The sequence below is a fragment of the Haematobia irritans genome, chromosome 5 (assembly GCF_050003625.1).
Source record: "Haematobia irritans isolate KBUSLIRL chromosome 5, ASM5000362v1, whole genome shotgun sequence".
NCBI lineage: Eukaryota > Metazoa > Arthropoda > Insecta > Diptera > Muscidae > Haematobia > Haematobia irritans.
The window spans coordinates 113,486,339-113,501,416 of NC_134401.1; the positions used below are offsets into that span (position 1 = coordinate 113,486,339).

General features: G+C 29.3%; 2 protein-coding genes across 3 annotated transcripts in view; one reads left to right on the forward strand and one right to left on the reverse strand.

Moving 5' to 3' along the window:
* The window catches only part of LOC142238010 (uncharacterized), a 206,847-nt gene that overhangs the window by 13,126 nt on the left and 178,643 nt on the right, over positions 1–15,078 (forward strand). The window contains exon 1 of one of the 2 annotated variants that reach the window (XM_075309497.1): positions 9,061–10,657. The exons of the other annotated variant lie outside the window; for it this stretch is intronic. The gene's annotated coding sequence lies outside the window, so the exon portion shown is untranslated. Of the gene's footprint in view, positions 1–9,060; positions 10,658–15,078 lie in introns of those variants that run through there. 2 annotated transcript variants of the gene reach the window in all.
* On the reverse strand, positions 13–4,462 carry LOC142239121 (uncharacterized). The gene is made up of 3 exons (XM_075310899.1): positions 4,330–4,462; positions 3,952–4,267; positions 13–570 (listed from the first exon to the last, which is right to left on the reverse strand). Exons 1-3 carry the CDS (start codon positions 4,383–4,385, stop codon positions 487–489), a joined length of 456 nt encoding a protein of 151 aa, XP_075167014.1. The 5' UTR covers positions 4,386–4,462; the 3' UTR covers positions 13–486.

The window sequence follows — 15,078 nt, forward strand, 5'->3', positions numbered from 1 at the left end:
ACTAACAACATGTTTCTTTTAGTGTAGACATTTATTACAAGTGTAAATATTGAGCACCGCAACCAACTCAAGCCAGTTTTATGTATAAAGCTTTGAGGTATTTGCGGAACTCATCTAATAAGCCTTCTATGTAATCTACTGCGAGTTGAACTTTCTTTTCATACAAATAATAAAATGATTTCTCCGAATCTCCGATTATAAAATATTCTGAGTTGTACTTGAAATAAATTATGATCGGAGATCGATAAAACGAATTCGAAAAATTGAATGTATGAAGTCGTCAGTCCAAGTTGCATAGCAGAATACATAGTAAGCCATTTCAGAGGGGAATACAATAATAGATAAGTAAAAAAAATATTCTTGTACAAAAATAGAGTTTAAAAATCACAAAAACTGCCTATAAGAAATTACAAAATATAAGCTGCTTGGACGACTTCGAATTTGGAGGACTCATCGATATTCTGGTTATGCTGCTTTATTTGTAATTCACATTTCCTCTTTTGAAATTGTGTTGTGCTCCATTTCATCTAGTTTTAGTTTTTGTTTCGAAATTTTTGAACATTCGTTTTGCTGTAAATATTTATGGGTAAAGAAAATGGGTTACAATTTTTTATTTTATAAAAAATTAAAAAAAAAAATGCAATTTCAGCGACAATTTTCTTTATATCAATTTACACTAGCATTTCCAGAATGTGCTAGTCCTAATTCGCTATGCATGTCCAACGAAAATTATGCTACCCATAAGAAATGTATGGCTTTTTATGATTCCAAAAATGTTGTTAGAACAACTTTATCGACGTTATACATATTTTATGGACGATTTACATATTTTACAGCACTGGCGAAATTACGACTAACCTTAAAAAATACATAACTGTATTTGCTAAAAAAATTCTGTTGGGCGTTGTTATCGATTGTTTACATTTTTCTACCACAAAGCCGGTATGTACCGACAGTTGCCACAGTTGGTAGAATCTTACCAAACATGGTAGATTCTTTACCGTTTGGTAGATTAGTAGAATTTTTGTTGTTTTTGGACAAAAATGTCTATAGAAATAACATTTTGATAAAGTTTTCTATATAAATAAAATTTTGACAAAATTTTCTATACAAATAAAATGTTGGTAAAATTTTCTATAGAAATAAAATTTTGACAAAATTTTACCGTTTGGTAGATTAGTAGAATTTTTGTTGTTCTTGGAAAAAAATTCTATAGAAATAAAATTTTGGAAAAAAATTATAGAAATAAAATTTTGATAAAATTTCCTATAGAAATAAAATTTTTCCAAAATTTTACCGTTTGGTAGATTAGTAGAATTTTTGTTGTTCTTGGAAAAAATTTCTATAGAAATAAAATTTTGGAAAAAAATATAGAGATAAAATTTTGATAAAATTTTCTATAGAAATAAAATTTTGACAAAATTTTCTATAGAAATAAAATTTTGACGAAATTTTCTATAGAAATAAAATTTTGACAAAATTTTTTATAGAAATAAAATTTTGACAAAATTTTCTATAGAAATAAAATTTTGACAAAATTTTACTGTTTGGTAGATTAGTAGAATTTTTGTTGTTCTTGGAAAAAATTTCTATAGAAATAAAATTTTGGAAAAAAAATATAGAAATAAAGTTTTGATAAAATTTTCTATAGAAATAAAATTTTGACAAAATTTTCTATAGAAATATAATTTTGACAAAATTTTCTATAGAAATAAAATTTTGATAAAATTTTTTATAGAAATAAAATTTTGACAAAATTTTCTATAGAAATAAAATTTTGACAAAATTTTACCGTTTGGTAGATTAGTAGAATTTTTGTTGTTCTTGGAAAAAATTTCTATAGAAATAAAATTTGGAAAAAAAAATTATAGAAATAAAATTTTGATAAAATTTTCTATAGAAATAAACTTTTGACAAAATTTTCTATAGAAATATAATTTTGACAAAATTTTCTATAGAAATAAAATTTTGACAAAATTGTCTATAGAAATAAATTTTGACAAAATTTTCTATAGAAATAAAATTTTGCCAAAAATTTCTATAGAAATAAAATTTTGACAAAACTTTCTATAGAAATACAATTTTGACAAAATTTTCTATAGAAATAAAATTTTGACAAAATTGTCTATAGAAATAAAATTTTGACAAAATTTTCTATAGAAATAATTGTTTGGAAAAACATTTCTATAAAAATAAAATTTTGGATTTTTTTTTTTTGGAAATAAAATATTGACATAATTTTCTATAGAAATAAAATTTTGGAAAATTTTTTAGAAATAAAATGTTAAATGTTAAAATATTAAAAATAAAGACAAAAAATGTTAGAAAAAAATTCTATAGAAATAAAATGTTAAAAAAATGTTTCTATAGAAATAAAATGTTGACAAAGTTTTCTATAGAAATAATTCTTTGGAAAAAATTTCTATAAAAATAAAATTTTGGAAAATTTTTTTGGAAATGAAATTTTGAAACATTTTTTTGTTTTGGAAATAAAATGTTGACAAAATTTTCTATAAAAATAAAATTTTGGAATTTTTTTTTAGAAATAAAATGTTGAAAAAATAATCTATAGGCATAAAATGTTAAAAAAAAAATCTATAGAAATAAAATGTTGACAGAATTTTCTATAGAAATTTTTTATAGATATAAAATTTTGACAAACTTTTCTATAGATATAAAATTTTGACAAAATTTTCTATAGAAATAAAATTTTGGCAAAATTTTCCATAGAAATAAAATTTTTATTGTTGTTTTGATTTCAGCTTAAATAATCGGGTCAGATTTACTATAAGAGTTTAACCAATAGAGGAAAAGTATGTTTGTCCATTTTTTTGGTATTTTTTTTTTAATTTGGTAGATGTCTGGTAATATTTTCTTCAAATATTGGTAGATTATTTTTGACACGAGTGGCAACCGTGTTTGTACCTCTAGCGGAAATTTGCCTTACTTATAATAAATGCATTACTATATATTTGTTAATAAAAATTCCACGAGGAGTTTTTATCGATTGTATAAATTTTGCTCCCCTAAGAAATACATTACAAAACTGTACAAACGAAATATCCGCTAGAGGTGCATACCGGCCTACAATGACAAAACTGTGTTATTGCCTCGCAAACGAAATTTTCGCCGACTTAAGCCAGACATACACATCTAGCGAAAACTTCGTTTGTTTGCCGGCAGTTTTGTAATGTATTTCTTATGGGATGAATTGTAAAGAGTCGATAACGTCGTTTAATCACATGTCAAAAAGCGTTATTGATGTGCAAAAGGACATGTGGCATGAGTTGTACTCCAGACTTAAGATAATAAGCTAGTTTTACTAATTGTTTCTTATCAAAATCGGAAATTTCGTGTGGAAGCCGGTAAAACTGTTTTCTATAGATATAAAAATTTTGTTTTTAAGTAAAGTCGTAAAAAATGTATAGCTATTTTTGGTAAGGAGCATGCCGCTTGTAGTTGTTATCGACTGAAGTAAGAAATCAACCATTAACTGTATTATCGGTACACAATTTCCGAAAAAAATCCACTAGAGGGTCATATCAGGCTTATAGTCTGGTATACACATCTAATGGAAACTTCGTTTGTGTACTTGTAACACAGTTTTGTCATGCCTTTCTTACGGGACCAATTTCCGAAATATACACCAGAGGATCATATCAGGCTTATAGTGCAACTTCGTTTGTGTCCTAATAACACAGTTTTACCATACATTTCTTGTGGGAGAAAATTGTAAAAATCGATATTACCGTCTCACGGAATTTTCGCTAGCAAAAGTAGCAATGCAGTTCTCATGGGTAGCGGGAATTTCAGCTGTCTAAATAAAAGAAATCCATTGCTATATGGGACGGTATTATCGATTGCATAAATGTTGCTCCTATAAGAAGCAACATGAGCTTCATACCGGTATTTTAATCTGTGTATTGATACTTTTTTTAGGGATATACTAACTTCGCTCAAAAAGAAGGCTTCTTCCCTGCAATTCCTATGTTTACTCGCCGAACAAGATTCTCGCAAAGCCTTCATTGATAACGCAGTAGCATCCAAAGTCTTTTCGAATTCTGTCCAATCGTTTATGCAACTCTCGCATTTCAATTGGGATCCTTGTTCTCGGATTTTCTTTATGAGATTATAGTTTTGTAATTGAATATAAGCCTCTTCCTTGAAACTACCTTGTAATTTTTCAAGACCACCGCCCATAGGAAGATTTGAAGCATCACTGAAAAATCGCAAACGAAGAAATTTCGGTAGAAAGGAATTGGAAAACCTAAAAAAACAACATAATTTTTTTAACATAATGAGTAGCTACATTTTGTTCTGCGTATATACCTGAATGGATTTCGTATTACACAGCGAATTATAGCACCACATATTGGCTGCCACATTTTCCGCAGAGAGAAATATTATGCAAATAATACAACAACAAAATAAATTGTTTTTTTTTTGACAAAAAGTTCTTTTCATTAACAATTAATTTTTGAAAAATATTCAATTCAATACCAAGTATTTACCCCTACACTCAAAGAAAAAGTACTTTCCTTCGAAACGAAATTTTAGACAAATGAAATTCCCCTTTGTTATAAAAATTTTTCTGTAAGATAAAATAAATAAAATAAAAATAACGTTACAACAATTTTCTATTTAGCATCGAAAGAAAACTTCGCTTATCTAAAATTACGTTTATCGCAAAAGAAACCCCTTCTTTCAATATAGATACATTTTAGCTACAGTTTGACGTAAACTTTATTTGCGTGTTAATAGTTTTTCCATGGATTCCTTATGGGGCTAAATGTTAAACGTCGATAATAACCCCTTACGGAGTTTTTGTTAAAACCCTGGTACAGAGCTCTAGTGGAAATTTAGTTCACGTGCCGATAACTGTGTCTAGAGTGATCAAAACCGGTCGGTGAAAACCGGTAGACCGGTGGACCGGTTTTTCGTTTTGCACCGATTTTCCGTTTTATATAAAATCCCATTTTCGATCGACTTGTAGGTAGAACCGGTGTTTTTAATATCAAAAAACCGGTTTTCGCATACTGATAAAGCTGTTATGCCAATAGTCCATAAGCCCTGTATGCAGTTCTAGCGAAATTTGATATTAGGGCTGTTTTTTTAGCACTGGATATGCTAAGCCGTTAAGGAATAAAAGGAAACGGAGTACTCGTTTATCCAGGACATCTCCAAAAATATGCAACACCGTCATCAGCTGTTTAAAAACAATCACAGAAAAGAAGTGAAATCTTGCATTTTTAATGTATAAAATGCTCCAATTAGTAATAAATATTTACTGCTGCGATTATTTATGACACTGTATCACTTTGAATTTCATGTTTTTTGATAAAATAGTCACAATAAATTGCTATTGTGAATCGAAGAAGCGTCACTTTATCCAAATACAATCTGGCAACATCGGCGCGACTTGCACTGATGAGATGTTCTGGATAGAACACCAGTGCAACGATGTTCTGGATAGCCCATACAAATGTTGCATTCAGTGCAAAAAGAAAACAGCCCTATTGAAATTTCAGTTTTAACGATGTTATCGATTGTTTGAATTTTCCCCATGAGAAACACATGAAAACATCGGTATTTAATATAAGGCGTATATTCTCGCATAAGATACCACGGTTACTACAGTTGGTAGAAGTCTACCAAAAATGTTAGATTTTTTACTCTTTGGTAGATTGGTAGAAATTTTGATAGATTTTGCAGAACATTCCTCTCCAACTAAGAGGTACTTAAAATTTGTATATAATAAATATAAAATAAAAATTTTCTATAGAAATAAAAATTTGAGAAAATTTTATACAGAAATAAAATTTTGAGAAACATTTTTATAGAAATAAACATTTTAGAAAATTTTATATAGAAATAAAATTATGAGAAAATTTTCTAAAAAAAATAAAATTTTGAGAAAAAAATAAAATTTTGAGAAAATTTTCTATAGAAATATTTTTTTTTAATAAAATTTTATGTAGAAATAAAAAAATGCCTATAGAAATAAAACTTTCAGAAAATTTTGAGAAAATTTTCTATAAAAAAATCTATAGAAATAAAATTTTAACAATTTTCTATAAAAGTGCAACTTTGATCAAAATTTTCCATACAAATAAAATTATGACAAAATTTTCTATAGATATAAAATTTTGACAAAGTTTTCTATAGATATAAAATTTTGGTAAATGTTTCTATAAATATAAATGTTGGCAAAATTTTCTATAGATATAGATACTTTTGACAGCATTTTATATAGAAATAACATTTTGAAATAAAAGTTTGACCAAAAATTTCTATAGAAATAAAATTTTGACCAACATTTTCTATATAAATAAAATGTCGACAAAATGTTCTACAGAAATAAACATTTTACAAAATTTTCTATAAATTCAGTATAAAATATTTCTTTCGCATAAAAAAAAAATTATACTAACTACAAAAATTTGATCAACAACTTCAAAATACTTTTTTTTAATTTGGTAGATTTTTGGTAAAATTTTCTTCATATTTTGGTAGATTATTTTTGGCACGAGTGGTAACCGTGTATACAACCCCTCTGCAATTATTTGAGAAATTCTTAACAGATTTGCATTAGATTTATAAGTTTTGCAGACCAAGCGAATTGGAGCCCCGGGCATTAATGCGAGTGAGTTCAGTCCGAGTATTGATTACAAATGGTTCAATCGCTTAAAGTTCAATTATATATGTACGTGTACAACGATATCTATACCGAACCCGTGTGTTTGAATCAGAATATATAGAGCTTATTTCATCTTATGTATCTTCAGAAGACGTTTAGAGGGATCGCTCTCGATTTAGAACAGGTGTCTCGATCTAACATCGCATTTAACATTGCGGTGAAACCGCAAACATTCAGATGTAACCAGCATTATTGAGAGAGCACAATACAACACAGGGATAGAAAATGAAGTACTATAGTACTTTTTTCAATACTTCTTCACCAGTACCGTAGTACCCCCGCGAGTGATTTAGTACATTTTTTGTAGACATTTTTGAGCCGATATCAGATTTATGGTACAATATTTTTGTCAAAATATTTTAATATTTTACAAAAATTTATTTCTTCAGAAAGTTTTCTCAAAATTTTATTTTTATAGAAAATTTTGTCAAAAATGTCTACAGAAAATTTGTATTTAAAATTGAGGAGTTGACAAACAAAATTGTATTTTCTTTAAAATTCAGTCTAAAGGAGGTCTTGACAATAATCTTCTAATGGATTTTTTTTTTTTGAAATTTAGTGAAAAGTACTTTTTCGCTCAAAAAAAAAAAAATACCTTTATGTACTTTCTTCAAAATTGTATTTTCCATCCCTGATACAACATTGAAAAACTTTGAATGCTGGGAGGCGATGCTACACGCAAAGAAAAAAAACGTTTGGAAAACGTGTACCGAAAACGTTTTTCTTTTGTTAGAGTTTTTTGAATTGCTTCGAAAATTTTAAACTTTTATCACCAAAAAAATTCGTTTGTTACAAAATTTTTATTTTTTCAATAAAAAAGTTATTTTTGAAATAACAACACAGTCCATTTCGTTTATATCAAACACTGTTCTTTTCTGACTTTAGGTCTTTAATAAGACACATTTTACAGTTCAAAATTTAATATAGTACAATGTAATGTTGAACATTTTTTCGGAATCTTCCGAATATATCTGGAATATATGTAAAAAAAAAACAAAAGCAAAAAAAAAAACTTTGGCCGAAGCAGGGATCGAACCCACGACCCTTGGCATGAGAGTCGGACGTAGCTACCACTGCTCCACGGTGCCAAACTAAATGTTTTTTTCCGGTAAATAAACTTTGTTTATTCGGTTCGTGGGCGCCGCAAGCTATGCTATATAAATATAACTTATATGGATATTTATCTATTGATGACCATAACAGGTACATAGCTCAGTGGTTAGTGTGTTGGCTTACAATGTGCATGGTCCGCGGTTCGATTCTCCGTCCAGGCGAAAGGTAAAAAAAATTTTAAAAATTTATAAAATCGTATAATTTCTTCTACATTGTTGGTATTACAGGAAAAGGTGTTAAGAACTAAAAATCCTCGTGGATGTGAGAAAGATGTGAGGGACAATGCAATTAGCAAGAAAATAATGTTTTTTTTCTGAGCTAGTCTTTATGAAATTGTTTTTACATCCTGGAAAAGAATAAACGTTTATCACAAAAAGTATATACTTTTCTTCCAAATACACTTCCTTACAGCGAAAAGCAAATGAGAAACGAACTTTGTTTGTCTAAAATTTCGTTTGGGAGGAAAGAATTATTTTTTTGCGTGTAACAATTGCGGCAAATTCATCCCAGGACTAATTGCGTATAATTGTATCACTATTTACCTGTCATTTCTTTCAGAGTCTTGTCTAACCTTCCTCATGTTTACTAATTACGACCAAATAGCCAAACATCACATCAAGAACTTTGGCGTTCTTGGGACGAAAATTGTTTTCTTTTGAGAAGTGTCCGCTGTCCACGTTTGAGTGGTTTCACTGTATAAATTATATGATTTAACTTTTCACTGGGTCCTCGTAATTTGTAATCATCTTATATTTCGTTTTACAACAAAACAATTTCACTCCAAACAAACCGGTTAATAAAGGAAATCTCAAGTGCTCCAATACTTCGTTAACAAGTAGATTTCTCTTAAAAAATGGATTCCACTTTTCTCTTGTTATTATTATTTAACATTTCTAACGTTTATCACAGTACTCAAAAAAACGCTCCGAAAATAAGAGAATAAAAGAATATCTCTCATTATTTGACAATCCGCACTAAAGTATAGAAATATAAGACGAAGAGAGATAAAAATAATAAAAACAAAGCAATAGCAAATAAAATAACAAGTTCGCAACAGCTATTGTGGATGCTAATTACAAAATGAAGAGAGTAGTAGATTGTTTTGCTCTCTTTCTCCCACTCTCTCTCGCTCTATGTGAGTGCATTTACTCACACAGGCGCATTTTATTGGGTACCCAAACAATAAACTCCACATAGAATACCAAGCAGAACCATCAATCCACAATGCATACAGGGTAAAAACATGTAGTAGCATCGTACACATAGTGCTTGCGAACAAGTTGAGTCGTACGGGTCGTTAGTGAACATTTAACGGAAGAACGAACGAACGCGGGTTGAAATAACTGCAACAACAACAACAAGAATACATCATCAATATACGGAATACCCACACAAAAAAGGAGAAATATACAGTGTGTTTTTTTGTTTTGTAGTCTTCTTCAATATTTTGTATGTGTACTTGAACAACTACACTACCACCAAACACATTACGGTGAAGAAGAAGAAGAATCAGCAGTAGTAAGTGGGAGAAATAAGGCTGAAGAAGTCGTTTGCTATTCTTCATGATATATTTTTCACAAATCCTCCATAATAAATCTATGGAAATTTTAGAAAATTCGATATTGGAAAAGAAAAAAGTGTTTAATATTCATAGAAGTGAATGAAAAAGTGCAAAGTGCTTACAAGATTTGTGAAATAAAATAATAGAAGAAGGCCGCAAATTTTACAACACCAACGAAACGGCAAAGAAAAAAGAATCCAAACGAATTCCTGGTGTATGTGTTGTTTAACGGCTGTACCCTCCCCCCATTTTTGTCACCTTATGCCTATGTGTGCTTGTATTAAACGAAAATATCAGTGTGTGAGTTAAATTGATGTAAACATAAAAGAAAAAAAATAAATAAACTAAACGTCTGAGAGACCCCCGCCGTCGCCATCATATCTCTCTCAGGCTCTCCTACTCCCTCCTAAGTAGAGTGTACTGTTTTTGTAAAGTCTACAAAAACAACGAAAATACCGCATAGTTTCAGAAAAAATCGAAGGAAAAAACGTTATTCGAAACCAACCGATGACCACCACATAAAATCGAGCTTTACACTTTAGATTTCATTCGATTAAAACTCGCAGTGTCCAGTGTCGCGTTACGCCGCGTTTCGTAATTAAAAAAAAAAAAAACAAAAAATCTAATAGTTTTTGACGTGTTGTGTGTGTTTGTTGCCGCAACTAGAAATTTATACTTATACCCTTGTTGCTCCCCGCCACTTCAGACGTGATCGTTTACGTGTTCTCCCACAACAATAACAAAAAAATAAATTGATCATTTAATAAAAAACAAAAATCACTTGCAAAGAAATTAATTGGCGATTGAAAAAATAAATAAATCTCAAATTTTATGTGAAATAAATTTATAATACCTAACCAACAACAGCATAGAAGCAAGAGTGTTACACACTCTTTTTGGAATCGCAAATCAACAAGAAGAAGAATAAACAGCATTTAGCGGCTGATGAGAAGAGTAAATCATAGAGTAAATGTTGTTAGTGTGTTTATGTTTTAACATACTTATCTGAGGTGAATTGAATTTCGTTAAGAGCTTGTTTGTGAGAGTGTTTTCTATTGTGGTTCATTCCCCCCCGAAAAAACGCCAATCTCAGGGAGAATAAAAAAAAAATAAATAAATACAAGTTTTGTCATTGGTATTTAATTTTATGCACAAAACGAAACAACACAGCCCACAACAGCGCAGTAACCGCTATACAGAAGAGCGCCAGAATTTAACAGAGTATATTACAACTAACGTTAATGTCATATTTGTTGCTGCTTCTCTCCACACTTAACCGATAGAAGGTGACTAACTGAATTTTTGAAATAATTCAATAATGAATAAACAATAAAAACCTACAAATTTATATAGTATAGTAGTTGATTTTGTCAGGTTGCATTCAAAAATAATTTTCTAATATGGCATTGACCAAAAACCGTAACTTATTGGTTTCCAAATGGTCAAAACTTTACCTTTCTCTTGAGAATAATTGTCCCAAAGGAAAAGAAGAGCAATTATTTGGTTAAATTCAAGGAAACTTAATAGACATTATGTTTATGTTTATTTATGTTTCTATTTCATAAAGAAAATTTTGTAGTTTGGAGGAAAAAATTGGAGTTCAAAATTGCAAGAATGTCTTTTGCGCCATGTGAAGTTCAACATGGGTAAAATTTAAAAATTTATGGGAAATACAAATTTAGTAAATTTGTTTGGCTCCTTTCGGTATAATTGGGTATAAGATGAACCCCTTTTTTAGTTAATTTAACTAACGCGCGAAAAAAAATTACTAAAGATAAGGAAATATTCTCAAAACATAATCTCCCATGTTGATATTCGAAATCGGAACAGACTCGTTTGGCTACAATTTCTTTATACTTCCCTTTAGTGATAAGTTAAAATTACAATTGGATTGGAGTCATAATTTTATTTCTAAAGACATTTTTATCAAAACTTTATTTCTATAGAAAATTTTATTTCTATAGAAAATTTTGTCAAAATTTTATTTCTATAGAAAATTTTGTCAAAATTTTATTTCTATAGAAAATTTTTGTCAAAATTTTATTTCTATAGAAAATTTTGTCAAAGTTATATTTCTATAGAAAATTTTTGTCAAAATTTTCTTTCTATAGAAAATTTTGTCAAAATTTTATTTCTATAGAAAATTTTGTCAAAATTGTATTTCTATAGCAAATGTTGTCAAAATTTTATTTCTATAGAAAATTTTGTCAAAATTTTATTTCTATAGAAAATTTTGTCAAAATTTTATTTCTATAGAAAATTTTGTCAAAATTTTATTTCTATAGAAAATTTTGTCAAAATTTTATTTCTATAGAAAATTTTGTCAAAATTTTATTTCTATAGAAAATTTTGTCAAAATTTCATTTCTATAGAAAATTTTGTCAAAATTTTATTTCTATAGAAAATTTTTGTCAAAATTTTATTTCTATAGAAAATTTTGTCAACATTTTATTTCTATAGAAAAATTTGTCAAAATTTTATTTCTATAGAAAATTTTTGTCAAAATTTTATTTCTATAGAAAATGTTGTAAAAATTGTATTTCTATTGAAAACTTTGTCAAAATTTAATTTCTATAGAAAATTTTGTCAAAATTTTATTTCTATAGAAAATTTGGTCAAAATTTTATTTCTATAGAAAATTTTGTCAAAATTTTATTTCTATAGAAAATTTGGTCAAAATTTTATTTCTATAGAAAATTTTGTCAAAATTTTATTTCTATAGAAAATTTTGTCAAAATTTTATTTCTATAGAAAATTTTGTCAAAATTATATTTCTATAGAAAATTTTGTCCAAATTTTATTTCTATAGAAAATTTTGTCAAAATTTTATTTCTATAGAAAATTTTGTCAATATTTTATTTCTATAGAAAATTTTGTCAAAATTTTATTTCTATAGAAAATTTTGTCAACATTTTATTTCTATAGAAAATTTTGTCAAAATTTTATTTCTATCGAAAATTTTGTCAAAATTTTATTTCTATAGAAAATTTTGTCAAAATTTTATTTTTATAGAATATTTTGTCAAAATTTTATTTGACATTTATGGGGAACGTTGGTGAAGGTGATTAAAGGGTACATGACTTCGATATCTGGTTGGGGAAGGGGAATAGTGCAAAATCTAAATTTTACTCCAATTATTTGGAATTTAGAGGGACCATTGGGTAGTTAGTGGAATATAGGATACGTGATTTTCCGATATCTGATCGGGGAGAAGCGAATGAGAGGGTTCCCTTTTCTCCTATTTTTTGAAAATTGAAGTTAGAGGGTTGTCGTTATAATTTTATGATTTTTGAATAGGTTTCTGCAAGGCTTTTTTAAGTAAAAACTTCAATTTACATGAAATTGACAGACAACGTAGAGTTTGCTTCATTTTCTGGTACATGTTCGGAGAAGGTATGTTCTCCGTGTCCAACATTTTAACAAAAGTTTGTTTTGTTCTAGAAACCTAAGAAGTATAATCGGGAGATCGGTCTATATGAAGGCTATACCAAAACATCAACCGATACTCACCATTTTCGCCGCACCTATTTGTGGTCCCATAATACGTCTAGATTTTCAATTTCAGGCAAATCGTATACAAAATATAGTTTCTAGATGCTAAAGAAGTAAAATCGGAGATCGGTCTATATGGGGGCTATACCAAACCATGGACCGATAGGCACCATTTTCGGCACAACTATTTATGGTCCTAAAATACCTCGGGATTTCTAATTTCCAAACAACCATTTATGGTCCTAAAATACCTCGGGATTTCTAATTTCCGGTCAATCGGATTGAAAATGCGGTTTCTAGAAGCCCAAGACCCCAAATCGGGGTGTCTGTTTATATGGGGGCTATACCAAACCATGGACCGATAGGCACAATTTTCGGCACAACTATTTATGGTCCCAAAACACCTGGGGATTTCTAATTTCCGGTCAATCCATTATTGTAGCGTGATTACAACAGACAGCCAGACATACAGACGGACATGGTTATATCGTCTTAGAAATTCTCCCTGACCATTCGCTTACATTCGGAGATCGAATATGCAAATAAAGTAACGAGTAAATTTTTAATTGAACCAATTTAAAAAATTAATGGAAAGTTTCGAAAAATTCAGCTAATTTTTGTAATCAAGAACATTTTTAATTTCCAATTCTGTGATTGATAGTGTCAATTTCGTGATTGGAAACAATATCAATAAAAAAAAATAATTGGATCAATTAATTTCGTGTTTGAATCAGAAAAACTTTTTTCTGTGTACACTAAAAATCTAGACACTCAAGCAATGTATATTTGTATGTCACTGATAAAAGTTTTAGCAATTCAAAGAAACTGCTTCTTAATTTCAACAAAAATATTTTACTATTTATGAATGAATTTTAGATATCATACGGTTGGGAATCTTACCACATGTCTTTCTAACTTAAATTAATTTTTAATTTTTTTAAATAGTCAGTTGGTTAACCACAAAACCACAAAGGGTTAAACTAAACTATCGCTTGAGGTAATATTTCGTGTCGTTTGATTTTGCCGGGTAAAAACTCCCAATCATTCAGATAGCATGAGAAGGCATTGTGGCATTTCTTTAACAATCATTGCAAATATCCATTATTGTACATAAATAGTTCTTATTTCGTTTATCCCATGAGAATATAATTATAAAAACAAGTATATACAGCAGTAAGTTCGGCCGGGCCGAATCTTAAATACCCACCACCATGAACCAAATATTAGGGTTTCCTTTGAAATGTCAGGAGGGCTTGAGGACTTGAGGACACTTCCCGAAGGAATCGTTAACATCTCTTGTAAGTGTGCAAGAAAATTATAAAATAACGTCTTTATTTAATCTTAAATCTGTAGAAGTAAATTTTACATTGAGTTTCAAGCAATTTTCATGATAAGTGCGCCTTCTACACCCTCAAGAAGTGAAGTCGGTCTATATGGAGGCATTACCAAATGGACCGATAAAAACTTAATCCGTTACACGTTTTTGTGAGCCTAAAATACCAGAATATTTACAATTTCAGGCAAATCTGATAAAAACTACGGTTTCTAGAAACCCAAGGAGTTAAATCGGGATATCGTTCTTATGGGGGCTATACTAAAATATGGACCGATACTCACCGTTTTCGGCACACCTCTTTATGACCCGAAAATACCTCTAGATTTCCAATTTCAGGCAAATAGGATAAAAACTTCGGATTCTAGAAGCTCAAGAAGTAAAATCGGGAAATCGGTCTATATGGGGGCTATACCAAAATATGGACCGATACTCACCATTTTCGGCACACCTCTTTATGGTCCTAAAATACCTCTAGATTTCTAATTTCAGACAAATTGGATAAAAGCTACGGTTTCTATAAGCCCAAGACCCCAAATCGGGACGTCTTTTTATATGGGGACCATACCAAAACATGGACCGATACTAACAATTTTTGGCACACATATTTGTGGTTCTACAATACCTCTAGATTTCCAATTTCAGGTAAATTGATTAAAAACTGCGGTTTCTATAAGCCCAAGAAGTAAAATCGGGAGATGGGTCTATATGGGGGCTATACCAAAATATGGACCGATACTCACAATTTTTGGCACACATATTTGTGATCCTACAGCACCTCTAGATTTCCAATTTCAGGTAAATTGAATAAAAATTGCGGTTTCTATAAGCCCAAGAAATAAAATCGGGAGATCGGTCTATATGGCGGCTATACCAAAACAT

Excerpts from the sequence above, each read along its gene's own strand:
- LOC142239121 (XM_075310899.1), bottom strand. The coding sequence starts at position 4,385 with ATGTGGCAGCCAATATGTGGTGCTATAATTCGCTGTGTAATACGAAAT. Across the intron at positions 4,268-4,329 it reads GTAATACGAAATCCATTCAG|GTTTTCCAATTCCTTTCTAC; the intron begins GTATATACGCAG and ends TTGTTTTTTTAG. Across the intron at positions 571-3,951 it reads AAGCCTTCTTTTTGAGCGAA|CAAAACGAATGTTCAAAAAT; the intron begins GTTAGTATATCC and ends AAATATTTACAG.